Source organism: Herpailurus yagouaroundi, unplaced genomic scaffold (genome assembly GCF_014898765.1).
Source record: "Herpailurus yagouaroundi ecotype Mexico unplaced genomic scaffold, PumYag 246, whole genome shotgun sequence".
Lineage (NCBI taxonomy): Eukaryota > Metazoa > Chordata > Mammalia > Carnivora > Felidae > Herpailurus > Herpailurus yagouaroundi.
In genome coordinates, this window is record NW_024412463.1 from 11,411,852 (window position 1) to 11,428,621 (window position 16,770).

Genomic DNA, 16,770 nt, shown 5'->3' on the forward strand with positions numbered 1-16,770 from the left:
GGGTGCTCCAGGTGAAGGAGGAGGTGAGGATGCTCCAGGTGGAGGAGGTGGGGATGGTGCAGGCCGAGGCGGGGGAGGAGGCAGAGACCCACAGGAGATGGTGGGTCGGGGGCTGTAAGGGGCAGAGCCCCTCCCCCGGAGGAGGGCAGAGGTATGGGAGATGGGAACAGGCTGGAGCTCTGGGACGTGGCATGGGGGGGGTCGGCGTCTGTGGTTCTGGGGCAGCCGCCCCGTGGGCACCACCCCTCGTGCCCCACAGGGTGAGTTGAGCCCCGTCCACACCCGTGTGCAGGTGAGTCAGAGCAGATACCGACGCCTTCCCGGCAGGCAAGGGCAGGCCTGCGTCTCCTCCGAGGCCGGTCTGGCGCCCAGCAGGCGCCTCTGCCAGCTGGCACGTGTTCCCACTTGGCACCCGATCTCCCAGAGCAACTAGCGGGGCCCGAGCTCAGCAGCCGACGCTGCTGGCGAGGGCCCGAGTCAGGGCCACAGGCCCGCAGGACGGGCCGGATGGGTCCGGAGGGCCACCGGGAGGCGGGCAGCCAGCCTGCGTCCTCCGGCCAGGTGAACGTACCCTTCCCTCCTCCGACCCATTGGCCGTATCTGAGGAGGCCTGGGGCTCGCCGCTCATGAGGCCACGAACGGGGTGACCTCCCCTGCTGTCCGGGCTTCATCTGCCCCCCCCATAAGTGGGGGTGTGGACAATGGCCTGCAGAGAGCACAGCGCAGGCCCCCACCCCAAATGCATGAGGGGGGAGCTGCAGGATTTCAAGGCCAGGGAAGCGGCAGGGGCGGCCTGCTAGCTCCCCGTAGCGGGCAGGGGTCTCCACGGGCCCCCCATCCAGACTCAGCTACATCTCTTGGCACCTCTGTCCGCCCCAGACCCGCCTGGCCCTGCAGCATCAGCCCCGCAGGGACCCCACACTGGGTACAGGTTCGCACGTTCCGGTCTCCCCAGAACAGATGCTCCTGGGCCTGTGCCTGCGGTGGGGGACGAGGTCAGGCACGGGGACAGCAGAGCAGGTATTATTTGTGTCCCGAGGGAAGGGAGGGGACTAGAGAACAAGGACGTGCAGTGTCAGGCATGTCCCCACGCCCGCCCGACTCCCCTGCTGGGGTGGGAGAAGCAGCCAGCCCGGAGGGCCGGACAAGAACCCCCTCGCTGCCGGCCTCTGGGCAGACGGGTACGAGCCAGGCCCAGGGCCCCCCGGGGAGCCGCACGCACGCTGCCCCCCGCTTCGCCGCGCATGTGAGCAAACCGAGGCTGTGGGATGGCAGCCAGGGCGCGTCATCCGGGGACGCGGCGGGCAGCGGCACCGGGTCTCCAAGCCCCGGAGCTGGGAAGGGGATGAGGACTGGCGGGGAGAGGCGGGCCTCACCTGAAGGGGTCCGTGGGGTCTTGGGCGTCACAGACGTCCGCGTGGCCATGGCAGACGCAGCGGCCACCGATGCTGATGTCCTTGATGCTATAATAATACTGCACCCGCGGGCGGTGAGCGCCACGGCCCACCCACACCAGCCCCAGCCCGGCCAGACCGCCCCTGGGGCCCACCGGTCGGCGTCTCACCCGGCGGGTGACGGTGGGGTCCCGCAGCGCCTTGCCCATGAGGTGGCCCAGCAGCGTGTTTGTGCGCAGGAAGCGCAGACGGATGTTGGTAGCTTTGGTGAAGTCACGCAGCAGGGGTGAGTAGGAGAAGTTCATGGCCCCCGGGCGCCCGTTCACCAGGGATACCACAATCTGCACACAGGGCAAAGGGTCAGGCCAGGGTGTGGGCCGCCACCACCAGACCAGCAGGGACCGGCCACCGTGCTGCCCCAGAGCCCACCTCGCCGTTCTCCAGGGGCACGATCCGAGAGTACTCGGTGGAGCAAATGACGTGGTCGTCCCGCGTGATGCGCTCCAGCGTCTGTGGCCCGAACCGCTCAAAGCAGTCCCTCTTGGAGGCTGTGGGAGCCGGGCGGGAAGGTGAGGGCGCGGGGCCCCAGCGGCACTCCCCGACACTGCTGCGCCTCGAGGGGCCGCCCCGCCGGCCCCACAGGGAGTTGCTGAAGGAGCGAGGCACCTGCTGAGAAGGGAGCTGCCCCAGGAGGGCGTGGCCCTCGCCACGCCGGCCTCTCTCTGCAGAGAACAAGTGCCCGCCCCCCCCCCTGCAATGGCCCTCCTCATCCCGTGCTTGGGGGACCATTCCCAACTGCCCTGTGGAGGACTCCCCGCCCTCACTCTCGCCCCCGGAGTTCTGAGGGACCCGTGGCCCAGGCCCACCCAGCGGGAGCGTCCCCATCAACATGGCCGGTCACGGTGGCGCTGGACAGGTGCGCCAGGGAGACGTCAGGGCTCCTGACCGGCTCCCCTTGTTACTCCTGGAGCTGCTGGGCCATGAAGCCGGTCTCGTGAGAGCCAAGATGTGGCACCAGAGATCCTGGCACCACCAGCGCCTGGACCCAGCCCGGGCCCACGTCAGGGAAAGGAACTGCTGAACACACACCTGCATTTGGGACCTCACGCCCGACGGCCCTGATGCGCGGAAGCTGGGCGTGCGGGCAGGCCTGGCACTCGGGGCCCCCGAGAGAGCACGGGGATGGCGGCCCACCCCAGGGGACGCCCCTGGCCAGCCCCGGCCGGGAGACTCACAGGCGAAGAACTGCCACGGCTGGTAGGTGTGGCCGAAGTCCGTGGACCGCTCCAGCACCCAGAGGTCCGGTCTCGGCGAGTTGGCGAACTTGATGAGCACATAGGCCACGTGGAAAACCTGCGGGAGGGTGAGGTGTTGACGCCCCCAGGCCCCCTCCCCTCAGCTCAGGGCCTGGACGGCCACCCCACCCCGTAAGGGGGGGCTCTCTTTTCCCACGCTGGACGTCTGTGGGCTTGGCCCACGAGGGCCAGCCGGCTCGGGGCACAGCCCCTTGGCTCAGGCCTGTGGCTGCCGAGGCCCATGCCGGGGACACAGAGACTGAGGGTGGGAACCCCCATTTCTGACATCTCCCCTCCTGGGCCTGGGGTGCCTCCCTCCACCTCTGCCCCAGCGGCACATGGGTCAGGCTCAGAGTCTGCAGGCAGGCCTGGGGGCCGGGGTAGAAGGGGCACAGGGGCAGTCTGTCCACAGTGCCCAGGCAGCGAGGCTGGCCGGCCAAGTCAGGTGCTCATTCCACTGTCCCCAAGGCTCTGATGGCCGGCCTGGGCAGGTGGCCAGACAGTAGCCCCAGCTCCCAAATGAGCCTGGCCTCCTCAAACAGCCAGCAGCTCCCGGAACGGGGCCCCTCTCCAGCCTCACCCCGGTCACCCCCATGGCACTCTCAGAGCTGACTCAGGACCAGCTCCCTCTCCCACTGACCGGCCCACGGCCCCAGAGGCCCCGACGGCAGGTCCCTGTGCTCATCAGGAGACCCCAGTGGGGCAGAGGGGCTGGACCATAAGCCCTCTCAGATCTGGGCCAAGGAACCCTCGCCAGCCCAGGAGCTGGTACTTCACAGGGCCCGGGGCATGTCAGGGCGGCACCCAGCCCGGGAAGGGCAAAGCTGTTCCCGCAGAGGCACCTAGAATCCCTCAAGCGCCAGCAGGCAGCACAGGGGCACCTCTCCTGCTCTGCCCCAGCACAACCTCATTCCAGGGAGGTATGCCTCTCACCTCTTCCTCACCGGAGGACAGCATCCCTGGATGTCCCTAAATGTCTTGTGCCTCCAGGGGCTTGGTGGGGTCCCTCCTCTGTCGACTGCTTCCCCGGCCCTGCAGCCTAGCAGGTGTTAGCCTTGATCCCCCAGCCCCATCCGACACGGGATCCACAGGGCAATCGGGACACCTCCTCGGGGAAGCCCTCCTGACTGCAGTCCACCCATGCTGGCTCCAGAGCCCCCGGTATGCAGACACATAGGGCGAGGTAATGAAGGAGCCCCTTTCAAGAGGCAGTGCCCCACGGAGGCTGGAGGACCCTTACAGGTTGTGGACCCAGCTCCTTGGGGGTGCGGCGCATGGCAGGGGGTCCCCACATCAGCATCCAGAGCCCCCAACTCTGGGCCACAGTTCCCAGGAAATGGCTCTGGCTCACTGAGAACAGCCAGGAGGCTCAGGCACCTGCCCGGCCGTGGCCTGGATGATGAGGCTGGGCCACCGAGACCCCTGAGAGGCAAGGGTGGCTGAGGAGGCCTACCCTCGCACACCAGCCGGGCGTGACTGCCCCGCCCCTGCACACACGCTTCCGGGGGGCTGGTGTCCCTGCACCCACCCGGCCTCAGCCTCCCCTATGTGCTGACGGGATGGGGGAGGGACAGTGTTTTCCAGGCCTCGAAGCTCTGAGGGCCAGTGAGCGCCTCCCCCTCCCCCAGCCCTCTGCCCCGCTGCTAAGGGAACAACAAAGCCGGCAGGGCCACTGTGCAGGCTCTGCCCGTGCAGGGTGTGTTTGGGCTCCAAGGAGACATGGGCAGGGCGGGCAGTGGGACTCGGACGGCCCCTAATCTGCACAGGGAAGGCTGGGCACTCAGGAGGGGCGGGGGGTCCCACACAAGAGCAGAGTGTGCAGACAGGCCGCGTGGGGCGCCCACATCCCCACCCCCGCCGCACTCCCAGGGCCCCCCCAGGTAGGCAGTGGACGGTGCACCAGCCTCAGAGGTGACGTCACCCATCAGGCCCCCCACCGTGCCCTCAACAGGGCCCCGCCAGCGCCTGCTGCCCCGGAACAGAGCACTGGGGCCCCACGACGAGGCAGGGGCCACTTCAAGGCTGCCCAAGGCCCACAGTCAACCCCCATCAACTGAGGCCGCCGTGGTGATCCTGTGAGGGAAGGTGGGCACGGGCCGCTAAGGATGGGGGGAGGGGGACGGGAAAGTCCCAGGCCCCTGGGACACACCCGTTCCGAGTCCTGTCATTCCCAGAAGGCCTGGAGTTTTCAGAGACAGGCCCAGCTGAAGCCAAGAGCCGCCTTTCCCTGGGGAGGGGGGTGGGGGCGCGGGCTTCTTCACCCACAGCCGGGCTCTGAGGTCATCGCCCGTTCAGTGCCGCCCACGGGGGAGGGGCTGAGTCTCTGGGGCACAGACCCCCACACCCAGACTGACACCTTGGCCAGCCCTCAGGCACTCCAGGGAGCCCCGGGGACCTCAAATGGCCCCTACTGCAGGAGGGGTCTTTGTGAGGGAGGAGGGGGGCATGGCAGGTGGAGGGGGGGCCCTGGGTGTGTGTAAGGTGCCCACAGGCTGCTCTTGGGTGGGGGCGGCAGCTCGGCCCCCAGCAGAGGCCCCGAGGAAATGAAAGGTTCCCGCCAAGCCCCCTGGGACCCACCCCCGCCTTTCCCTGAGCGAGGCCACCAGGCTGCGCCCTCCGCTGGCCGGCTCTGTCCCTCCCCCAGGTCGGCGGCCGGTCGCATTTTTCCCAGCTGAGGGCACTTGCACAAATATTGATTCGAACGCACGGAGCAGGCGGGACGAGGGCAGCACGGAAACTTCCACCCCGTGCGCAGCGCCCCAGACGCGAGCAAGACCCCTGCCTGATCTGTTTGCCACCTCGTCACCAGCCTGTCACCGAGGGGGCCCCAGACAGCTGTGCCCACGGCCCCAGGCTGGAGGGGACGTAGCCGTGCACCCAGCCTTCCCCATCTGTCCCCAACCGGTTCCGGCTGCCAGGACCGCACAGCTGCCCTGGATGTGACCTGGGAGCAGGAGCAGACCCCTGGCCTCCCTGGACACGGCCCTCCCCCCGCCCGCCCGCCTGCGGGGCTCCGCTGCCAGCTGGGGCTGACCTTTCCCGCTGCCGCGAAGTTCTGTGCAAAAGGAAAAAAATGTCTTTTAAAGCGAGAGCCAAACAAAAGCCTCCGAGTTATTTTTAAAAATCTGGCTATTCCGGGGCAGGCACGTCTCCAGGACGGCAGCCAGACCTGCCTCTCGGCCGCCGCACCCCCCGGCCCCCACGCCCTCCTGACCCGGGAGGGCACGTGCCCCGGTGGTGACCACTGCCTGAGGAGGGCTGGGGTCAGGACAGGAGGCCTAGAGACCGCGGTGGCTGTGCGTCCCCTCCCTGGACACAGCACAGTCGGAAGACAACCATGGCAAAGGTGCGGGTCAGGGCGCGGTGTCTCTCCAAAAGCTCCGAACGGGAAGACACCACCTGTCCCTGGAGGTGGCGGGGAGGGTGCACAGGGCACCCGGTGCCCAACACATGCTCGGTGCCAAGGCAGCGGTGGGGGGAGGGGAATGTGCAGGGGCCAGGGCTGGGGTCCGGACAACATAGGGAGGGACTCCAGACCCCACCAGGGGCCCCTGACACCCCCAGGGATGGGAGGGGGGCAGAGGGTGACAGCTGGTCAGCCACCTCTTCGGTTAAAGCGCCCATATCACTAAAGGCAGGGCCACGGCTAGAACATGGGAGTGCGAGGTGCTCATGGCCAGCGTGGCCACCTCCGTCCCGGCTCATCTCGGAGCTGGAAAGACCCAGGCCGGCCCTCACGCCCCTGTGTGGCGTGGGCCCGGCTGGGCCTGGCTGGGACCAAGCCCGGCAACTCATCTAGAAACCAGTACCAGGGTCCATGGGGGGGGGGGGGGAGCCCAGCCCCCTCCTCCCCTGCTGGGCTGGGCGGTGTGAATCACCCCTCAGTGTGTGACTCAGCCCTGGCCCTGAAGGAAGCAAGGCCCCAGGCCGATGCCTGGGACAACCCCGGGATGGGCCAGGGTCCCAAACTGTGGCCCGGTGGAGGCAGGAAGTCCCTCCTAGACCAGGCGTCCGGGCTAGCTCCCTGACCTCCTGGATCCCCCCACCTTCAGGGCCCAGCACCCCCGGGTCTGCACCCCTCTAAGCAGGGACCCCATCTGGAAACATCCATGACGATCAATGCCGCGGCACGGGCCGGCGAGGCTGGGCCGGGCGTGTCTACCCAAGCCCCCAACTGGGTAAATAAGCATGGCCGTCCACACAGCGGGAACAGGGAGCCTGAAAACAGGCTACACGTGGACCAGTTCCAGGAGAGGCAAGGACTGGAAAGCCACCGTCGGGACGGAGGCAGGACACGGAAACGGAGGATACGCAGAGGCGTCAGGGCCTCAACACGGCTGGTCAGGGCACCCAGTGGGCAGAGCGGCACGGGGAGACTTTCAGGGAACGGGGGGCGTGGAAGGGCCTCCGACAGGTGTGTAGGAGCCCAACGGCTAGAATGGAGTGTCCCACGTGGCTCGGCACCCCGACAGAGCTGGGCCCCGGGGGTATTCAGAGACCCCAACCACCGAGGCCTTGAAGGAGGGTTTCGGGCCCAGCCCCAGCCCAAAGCTCACTGCCCCCCGTCCCCTCCTCCCTGCAGCCTGGCCCAGGTCAGGCCAGATGGTCAATCCCGAGCCACAGGAAGTAGAGTTTATCCTGGCGGGGGGGTGCCCAAAACTAAACAGTTTAGTCTCGGTGAGTGGGGCTGCTAGTCACCGATGCATGGGGTTTGTTTACAGACAGAAAACAGGAGGCTTTGGGGGCCACCGGGGCCTGGGAGGGGAGGCCTGTGAGGTGGCAGGGAGGTGTGTGTGCCTTGTGCTGGGTGGCTCGTGTGAGCATGGTGGCCCCTCTGGCCCTGTGTCCTCTGAGTAAAGGGTCTCGCTCATTCTCGGGAGAGGGGGGATGTCTACGCCAGGGATGCCACCAGGACCCCCTCACTGTCCTCCCCCAGGGAGCCCAGCTCAAGGGACCTGTCCTGGCTGCTGGGCTCCGTAACCAGAGCCCGGCCACCAGCCTCGGTCATACTTCCTGCCACTTCCCTTGAACAACCCCGGTGACACTCCCAGGGTGCTGGCCGCATGGCCGAGTGCCCAGCTGGGCCAGAAAGCCAGGCCAGCAGGCACCCGGGGACCAGGAGGCCTGCCAGGGGAGCCCCGAGCCGGCCGGCCTCTGAGGGCATCCTGCCCAGAACCGGGGCTGGCAGGGCAGAGCCACACGGGGGACCCCAACAGCTAAAGCAGCCAGTGGGTTCTGGGGCCCAAAGTCCACAGGGAGGTGCTCTTGTCCCCACTCTAGAGGAGGGAACAGCCCAGGAGGCACAGAGGCCACGTGGCCCAGCTGGGACCAAGCCCGACAACTCATCTAGAAACCAGTACCAGGGTCCTGGTCCGTCCACACTGGCTCAGTTTCCCCAAGTGCCCACGGGGCGCTCACCCACCAGTGGCTACCAGCTGTGCCAAGGCTTTGTTCCTCGGCACCCTCATCGGGTGGGGGGTGGCTGCTGGTGCCCTGTCTCCCCACTGTCCCCCACGGAGGGCAGACTCCTCACCCTGGCCTCACACCCTGATGCTGGCCCCGGTCCCTCTGTACCGTTACCTGGCCATACCTCTCAGGGCTGAGACAAAGGGCTGACCTGCCCCTGCCACAGGGCAAGGACGCAGCTGGGAGGGGATGAGCATCCCCACCTGAAGCCAGATCTGGGGAGTTGGTGGCAGTGGGCAGGTGAGGGAGAGGACCACTGAGGGGAGCCCCTCCTCCGTGGCCAGGCCCCAGGGGGTGTCTGAAAAGGGAGGGGGTCCACCCCACAGCGAGCCCCAGCTATCTGTGCCCAGCTCCTTAAGACCACTGGGCTTGGGGGCACCCGGGTGGCTCAGTCGGTTGAGCATCCGACTTCAGCCCAGGTCATGATCTCATAGTTTGTGGGTTCGAACCCCGTGTCGGGCTCTGTGCTGACAGCTCGGAGCCTGGAGCCTGCTTATTCCATCTCCCTCTCTCTCTGCCCCTAACCCACTCTCATTCTGTCTCTGTCTCTCTGAGGAAAAATAATAAACATTAAAAAAAAAAAACAAAACACCACTGGGCTCAGGGGGAAGGCCGGGACCCCACAGCCGAACCCCTGAAGGGGGCGGGTCATCTGAGCCAGGACCTACCCTGCGGTGCGGTGCGGGCCTGAGCCAGGGCAGTCAGGACAACACCCACCCTGCCCTGGGGGACGGGGGAGCCTCAGGCTGGCAGGAGGCTCCCGGGAAGACCCCCAGGCCGGTCACTGGGACCCGGAAAGGGCCAGCTGTAGAGTCTTCCTGTACCCCTCCGGAGGAGGCCCAGTTCTGAGGCTGGTCAGACCAGCAGCTTGGCTCTCTCAGGTCTGAGGGTTCCCAGCCAAGGCCCACAAGGCGAGCAGGGCAGGGAGCCAAGGCCTGGGCTCCCCATGCCCTTTGCAGCCGGGGCTGGGCTCTCATAGCCTCAGTTTCTCCATCTGCAAAACGGGAAGGAGGAGGGTCCAACGGCTCCCCCTCCACTGTGAGACGGGAAAGACCACACAAGGATGCGAGTGACTCAGAAAAAGAAGGGTCAGGCTCACGAGGCTCCATGGGCCCCACTGCCTCCAGACACACGGACGCTGCAGGGATCAAGCCCCACCAGCCCCGGGCCCACCCACCATGGCTAGGAGCTGTCCTGTGGCCCGCCCGCCCCCTTGCCCAGTTCTCCAGAGGCAGGAAGGCCTCCAATGCCCGATGCCAGCTGCCCCCTCCCCCTTCCCAGGGCATCCGCTCCAGATCCCAGAACAAAGGCTGCTGGCAGCCCGCCACGGGGGGTGTGCCCAGCCCCACTGCCCGCTCAGCCCGGCTTCCTGACAGGAGCCCAGCCCCACCCCAGGGCCCACGCCTCGCGGGACCGCCTAGCCCCCACGACGGAAAACCTGGAAGCGGCCGCCCCTCGGGCCGAGCCCGTCACCCCATCCGCCCCAGGGAGTGCGCTCGGAGGGCCCTGCCCTGGGGACATCCCCAGTCCGACTGGGCATCAGCCACTCCATCACCAGGCCGGGGGGGGGGGGGGGGGGGGGCCTCGAGGGCTCAGACCTAGGTCACCGCGAGGGCCGCTTCTAGGGCCACTCCCTAAAACACCTCCCCACCATGCGCGGCCGCTGTTGCTCCGCCCTCCGAGCCCTTGCTGAATTCCCCCCTCCCTGACGTCAGGACCTGCTTTCCAGCCCCAGCCCCAGCAAGCAGGGCACCCCGGAGGGACCCAGTCACTGCTCAGTGGCTCAGGGAAGAACAAGCAATGAGCTCCCTTTCCAAGAGGGAAGGTGGCGAACTCGGAATTTCCTCCAGATTTCCATCTTGACTGGGAAGTATCCCCAGGAAAGACGTCTCTCTTCCCCACAAAGTTAGAAACTGGGTCCATGTGCCCCATCCGACTCCAAAGCACTTTATCCGGCAGCATCTGTCCTCCTCTGTCCCCCAACCCAAGCCAGGCTGGCAGCCCTTTGGCCCAACCAAGACTGGGGCTTTGGGGGATCTGTCTGCAGTCAGTAAAGTCGGGGGGAGGAAGGAGGGAGGAATGAGTGGATTGAAGAGATATTAGTGGGTGAACGGATGGATGGGTTGGTGATGGGTGGGTGGTGGGCGGGCGGGTGGATGGATGGGTGGGTAGAAAACAGGAAGGAAGGGGAGGAGAGAAAGAGAGAAGAATGGCTAGGTGGGTGGGTGAGTCAATCTCCCCCAAACACAGCTAGAAATGACCCCTCTCCCCTCTGCGTCACTTTACAGTTGGGGAAACCGAGGTTTGGAGGGTCCGGATACACATGCGGCAAACCCTCTTGCTGGCCTGGAACCAGTCCACAAAGCAAATGTACCACCAGCCTCATCAACTCTGGCCCGTTTCACACATATGGAGGCCACGGCTCAGGGGCCACGGAGCCCAAAGGGGCCAGAGCTGCAGGGTGTGGGGCACCGTCCAAGTTCCTCCTTGGCCCCACTCACTGCGCCTCAGGTAGACATCGTGCCCACCTGCTCTGCGGCCACCCTGGGGTGGCCATGGAGACTGGGCCACTGTGCACCCAGCTAGGGGCCTCCCTCCCTGCCCCCCGCGGCCGAGCTTATCCCCCGGCGGAGGAGAGGAGGCAAGAGTATGCCAGCTCAGCACAGGTCCCCCCGGCCGACCGCGGAGCGCAGCGGGAGTGGGCTCCACTTCCCCACCCGCCCTCCCTCCCATGAACCCCCAAGGCGGTGCCACAGAGAGGAGGACCCCAGGGTCCCACAGGCCCCTCCCAGACCCCTTCCAGAGGACAGGAGAGCACAGATGTGGTCAAAACCCAGTGAGCTGAAGGGAAACAGAGCAAGCCCCCTGCAGACTCGGGCCGGCTGCCACGACCAGCCCAGAGGAGACCCTGGCAGGGAGCCCATTAAAGGCGGCCGCCCCCAACCCACCCCTGTTCCGGCCCAACTCCTGCCCCTGCACGTCGGCCGCTTCTCCCACTGGAAATGCCAGGCCACTTGTTGGGGCCTGAACCCACCCCTTCGCTGCCCACCTTCCCCTGGGCCGGGCCTGCAGGCCTCCCGGCTAGGGGCAGAAGGTACCCCAACAACGCACCCTCAATCTGCCCATGGGGCCCACCCTTCTGGCCACCTCACCACCTCTCCGAACACCATCAGGGTGACAGCAGGACGGAGGCTCAACCTGGAGCAGAGACCCACCAGGTCACACACCAGGACGGTGGCCAAGCCACCGCCGTGAACAGGCAGGGGTCTGGCAGGATCGGCCTCGGGGCCCAGACCCCAAGAACACCCAGTGTCGGCTGCTTCCGGGCTTGGGCTCATCCACCTGCCCCCACTGAAGTCCCAGCGGCAGAGGCAACAGGACTGCTGGCCCATTTCACAGGCAGGACCCCAAGGCCAGGCACCTGGCAAAGCCACACGTAGAGCAGGATGCAGCCTGGGGGAGTCTGACACAGCCCAGGGCCAGCAAGTGGGGTTCGTGTGTCACTGAGAAATGCCCGGCCCCACCCTCCCTCCTGCACAGAGACCTCAAAGGCCAAGGAGAGCACAGGGCCTGGCCCGAGCACGCACACCTAACCCCAAGGTGGCCTCACTGCAACGCAGCTATTCCAGGAATGTCCACTTCCAGGGCCTCCTCCCACAGCCGCCAGCCGGAGCCAGGCTCCAGGCAGAGGAATTCCTCTGAGTAAACACCAGGCCCTCCTCCGAGCTGTCCCCTCACCCCATGACCCCTGGTGAGCCCCCTCCCCCCTCCTCCCTCCCGGAGTGCAGCAGGGATGTTGACAAACACACAGAAGGCCCCCACCCCCACCACGCCTCTGTCGGCAAGGGGCCTGCGGCCAGCAGCCACCTGTGCCCAGCCCCCCCCCGCCCCCCCCCACCCCGGTCCCCAGGGCTCTCCCGGGGCCCCACGGTGAGTTCTCCAGCCGCAGCTGCAGCGGTGGGGGTTGCGGGGGCAAAAGAGGGGCCCTACCTGGCCCAGGTCCAGGGTGACGTTGACCTCATTGTAGTGCAGTCCCCGGGACAGCGGCGGACTCTGCCACCAGCGCTCCGTGCCGTCGATGGCGTTGCTCACGGGGTGTGCCCTGTTGCTGTGTGCGGCGGTGCAGATGTCGCAGTACTGGCCCTGCGGGGACGGGGTGCTCAGATGGCCGGTCTCCCTCCGGCCCACCGACCTGCCAACCCTCGTCCGCCCGGCAAACACACACGGAGCGCCTGCGATGGGCTGGACTCAGGGCACCTGGCTCGTCGAGACACGGTCACACCCCTCCCGGAGGAAACGGGAGAGCGGCACCCTCCTAAGGTGGGAAAACCAGCGTGGGCCTCCCCGAGGAGGCGAGTGGAGCGTGCACTCCAGGCCCCAGGCCGGGAAGAGGCAAGGAGAAATGGGAAAAAGGAGGACAAAAAAGGAGGACAAAAAAGGAGGACGCGGCCAGAGCCGAGGGGAAAGAAGGCCGGGCGGGGGGTGTCACCACTACCTCCCCCCCCACAGCAGGGAGGCAGGGGTCCAGGTGGCCAGAACAGCTAGACTCAGGCTGCCTCCCCAGCTCCGTCAGCAGCTCCCCCCAAGTCGGGCTCTCACCCAGAGCCTGGATTAGGGTCTCCAGAGAGACGGAATTAAGCCATTCCGGCGGCCTGTGGGGAGAGGCCCAGAGTGGAGGCGTGTGGGCGGCCGGCAGGAGAGGCCTAGACCTCCAGGCTCTGCCGCCTCTGAGCCCCTGGGACGAAGCCAGGTCACAGCACCGTGAGCCTCAGTGTCCCCATCCGAAGAGTGGGGATAACACTGGCACCTGCCTCGGCCACAGCACGATTAACGGATCCCACGTGGGGCCCAGCAGCTGCTTCTGCCACGGCCCAGCCACCTGCCGGGGGCCTATCCTCTGGGGGGGACAGAGGCGTCCCTGTCAGGGAGGAGCAGGTGCTGGGAGCCTGGGGGTGCGGCGGCGGGGGGTGGGGGGGGGCAGCTAGGCACTGGCCTCAGGCCGAGTGGAGACCCAACCCCCACCCCAGAGGAAACCAGACCTGCCATCCCTCCGCACACAAAGGCCGCCCTCTGGGACTTGGCATTGACTGAGGCCCCAGAGGCTGTGTCTGGGAAATGTGGCTGCCCCACCCCTCCCAACCTCCCCGGGGGCCAGACCTTGTCCTAGGAGTTGGAGGTAGGAGCGTGGGAGATCCCCAGCTCCCCCACTCCCAGGCCTGGCAGCCAAGAGAGCCCCCAGGCCTCCACAAATTCAAGGCGGGCCCCTGCCTCTCCTGGACCCGTCTGCCCCGGGCCCGGGACAGTGAGACCAAAATGCAACGGAGCCTGGGCACCCAGCCTTCTACCCAGCAGCCTCCAGGACCTCCGGTGCCAGGTGCTCCAGGTCACCCTGTCTCAGACCTTGTTCCCGCCTGTGGGCTCTGGACCCTCATCTCCTGTCCTGTCTCAGCTCAGATGTCGCCCCCTCTGCAGGGCCCCAGAGCTCTAGACCACCCAGGCAGCCAACCAGCCAAGCCCCGTACATCACCCGCCTCTTCGTCCTATCGCAGGGCCTGAAATTCTCTGGCTACTCGCGACTCTCTGGTCACTGTCCCCTGCTCAGGGGCCCAGAGCTCAGTGGTGGCGGGACCACCGCCCAGCTCTTGACTGTGCCCCTGAGCCCGCCGCCCAGAGCGGCCACACCTAGGGGCTGGAGCAGCGGCCACCCAGAACGGTGGGTGTCATGTCTGTGGGTGGCTCCACCGCCAAGCTCACGTTGGTGACCCCACACCCGAAGCCAGGGAGGTGGGCAGGGCCACCTGGTGGGTCGGTGGGCCTCCCAGAGAAGGCTGCCTGTGGTTAGACCCCCCGCCCCCAACCAAGCCTGGGAGCACCATGTGGAAGCTGGGTCAAGGGTCAAGGCAGGTGAGAGGTGAGGAAAGTTTCTGCTCAGGCCCACCCAGAGGGTCAAGGAGAGCTGACTCTCTCTAGTCCCCACAAGAGGCTCTCCCGGCCGGCCTGCCAGCCCAGCTCTGGCTCACAGTGGGCAGCGCTGGGGAAACCAGGCTCCCTCCCACGGAGGGTCCTGCCGGGAACACAGTGAGGAAACAGGAGTAACACGCCCCTCCCCGTGAGTCACCACGCCGGCAGCTGAGCCCCCGACTTCCCCTGCGGGGCCCAGGGCCAGCCCGGAATCCCTGCAATGCCCACCTGAGGCCACAAGGGCCTGAATGCCAAGTTGCCCTCTGCCCGCCCCAGTGCCCGTCCTGCCCGGACAGCAGCCCCCACCCCGGGCCCCAGATGGGACGCCCCCACCAGGGGCCCTGGGGGCTGCCAGCCAGCCCCCATCCTCGGGCCTCACGTCCTCCGTGACCCAGCACCCATGCTGGCACAAGACTGAGCTCTCAGGATGGACAGAAGGTGGGGGTCGCCTCCCTGGCACCTCCTACCCCAGGCCCTCGGCTCCAGTTGGGGCCTGTGGGCGAGGCCCTATCACCAGCCCGTTTGAAGGCCAGGGAGGTGAGCAGACCCTCTGCCCTTAGAGGAGAGGGCAGAGGCACCGGCCGGGCCGGGGACTGGTCCAAGGCCACACGGCTGTTCAGCCTGTGTCTGCCAGGCCGAGTGATCTTCCCAGTGCACCTGGCAGCCTCAGAACCGGGGCGCTAACCAACAAGTGCTACGGTCGTTCAAAGGGAAGCTTCCTCCTCTTTCTCGCCTGACCATGCACTGTGGGGGCTCACCCAGGGCCTGCTCCCTCCCGTGTGACACCACGTTTGTCAGAAGTCACTATAACTGATGGCTTCCCAGGGTCCTCAGGCTAAGCTCACAAACTCAGGTGAAGAAGGCTCTCGCACTGTGCCCATTTTGCAGATGAGAAGCCTGAGGCCCAGGGAGAGAAACTGCACAGCTAAGAGAAGCAGAGGAAAGAGGCTTTGACCAGGGGCCCCCAAGCTGCTCCTTTAAGCAATAAAGGCCCCTCCCTTCAGGGGTCTGGCAGCTGCCACTCTGCCGCCCCCCCCCCCCCCCCAGGTGCACAGCGAGGAGTTGTAAGGGGGCAGGCAGATGCTCTAGAGGGACAGCAGCGAGGGCTCAGCCAGGCACTCTGGGGCAGCTCTGGAGATCCACACACAAGCTCCCTGAGACCCAGCCTCTTTGACATCAACCAGATGTGGCAGGGGTGGGGGGGTGGGGGCGCTGCAGCAGGGACCCAGGTTTCCACTGCCCACCCCAGCCCGATCCTGGCCTGGCTGTGGGGCTTCCAGCAGGTTTTCCAGGCCTCAGTTTCCCTACCTGAAATGTGGGCTTGACATCTCTTATATCAGCTGTGCTGGGCTCAGAGGAGAGCACAAGGTGAGCCCAGGAGCCCAAGGGAGGTGACGCTTCTGTCCCAGGAGGGCTCTGTGGCACCAGAGCCCCCTCTCAGCCCCTCCCTCCCCTGGGCCAAGGGCAGTGGGCAGGCCGGAAGTGCAGGGGGCCCAGCTGAGGCTCCTCCATTCATCACCCACCCCAGCTAATCCACTCTCCAACTGCCCTCCTCCCCTCCCCCAACCTCTCCTCCCCGGAATGAACGACTCAGGTTACACCAGCCCCGGGCCCCCACTCTCCCTAAGGTTCAGCAGGGGTGTCAAGGGGCCCCAGGAGCAGACCCTACCCGCCCCCGCCCCCGCAAGGGTAACCCAGGACCCCAGCCCTCAGCTGAAGTTCAGAGCGTCTTAACGGCCCTGCTTCCCTGGTCAGGTGGAACCGCTTGGCCCATTTTCCACCTACACACTTGTGGCAGGGTGGGCATGCCTCCAGGGGGTCTTCAGGGTTGAGGCCACGTCTCCCCAGGGAGACCGAAGCCCACAGACTCAGCACCTGCAGGGCAGGGACGCTGCCCCCGATTGAGTCTGCATTTCCCATGCTCAACTCCAAATACCATTGTTTGCTTGCCCGCCCCCCCCCAAGGGTCCCACCAAGTCCCTAGACCCCCAGAGAGAACTTCAACCCTCTGCAATCCGCAGTGATGGCCTCCTGGGTCTGGCCCCAAACTCTAGGAACACCCGCCCATCCGCCCGCACCCCAGCCCCACCCCCACCCCCACCCAGCAGGTTCCAGCCTGTCCCGGGGGAAGGCAGAGCCGGCCCACCCCCTCCCCACAGGCAGCCGCTGTGGAGGCCAAGTCCCGCCCTCGCCGGGATCCCGGGACTTGGGGACACCGGGGACCGGGCACCGGGCCCCCTCCCGCCCTGCCACGGCCCGCCCTGGGCACGCTGCGTCCCGCCTTGACGGAGAGGGACGCACACTTCTCTGGCCGGGCCCGAATGGCCGAGCTGGGGTCCCTTCCGTTTCCCGAAATGCGGAACCGGGGCGTCCGTACTAGACGTGCGGGCTTCGGTCCGCACCTGGGCGCTCCCCGCCAAGCCCGCCCCGGCGCCCGGGCCCCCGCCACCCCGCGCCGCCCGGCGGCGACCCAGTCCCGGCCCGCGCGCACCTGGATGGTCTGGTTGGGGTCTCCGCCGGCCACGGGGCCTCCCACCAGCTTGCAGTAGAGGTCCTCGGTGGGGCGCGGGGCGCCGCGCGCTGGGGCCTCCTCGCCGCAGGTGGCCGACGCGGTGATGCGGGCTCCCTCGGCCAGGTTGAAGTAGGGCGGGTGC

At 66.9% G+C, this 16,770-nt stretch overlaps 1 protein-coding gene across 1 annotated transcript in view; it reads right to left on the reverse strand.

Moving 5' to 3' along the window:
• LAMA5 (laminin subunit alpha 5) overlaps nt 1-16,769 on the reverse strand; it is a gene marked incomplete at its 5' end in the record, with an annotated part of 49,540 nt that extends 32,771 nt beyond the window's left edge. Inside the window, 6 exons of the mRNA XM_040459754.1 lie at nt 1,377-1,474; nt 1,565-1,735; nt 1,824-1,942; nt 2,630-2,747; nt 12,146-12,298; nt 16,608-16,769. Of these exons, the coding sequence (XP_040315688.1) occupies nt 1,377-1,474; nt 1,565-1,735; nt 1,824-1,942; nt 2,630-2,747; nt 12,146-12,298; nt 16,608-16,769 (821 nt within the window). The remainder of the gene's footprint in view (nt 1-1,376; nt 1,475-1,564; nt 1,736-1,823; nt 1,943-2,629; nt 2,748-12,145; nt 12,299-16,607) is intronic.
• Between the last annotated feature and the right edge of the window lies 1 nt (nt 16,770).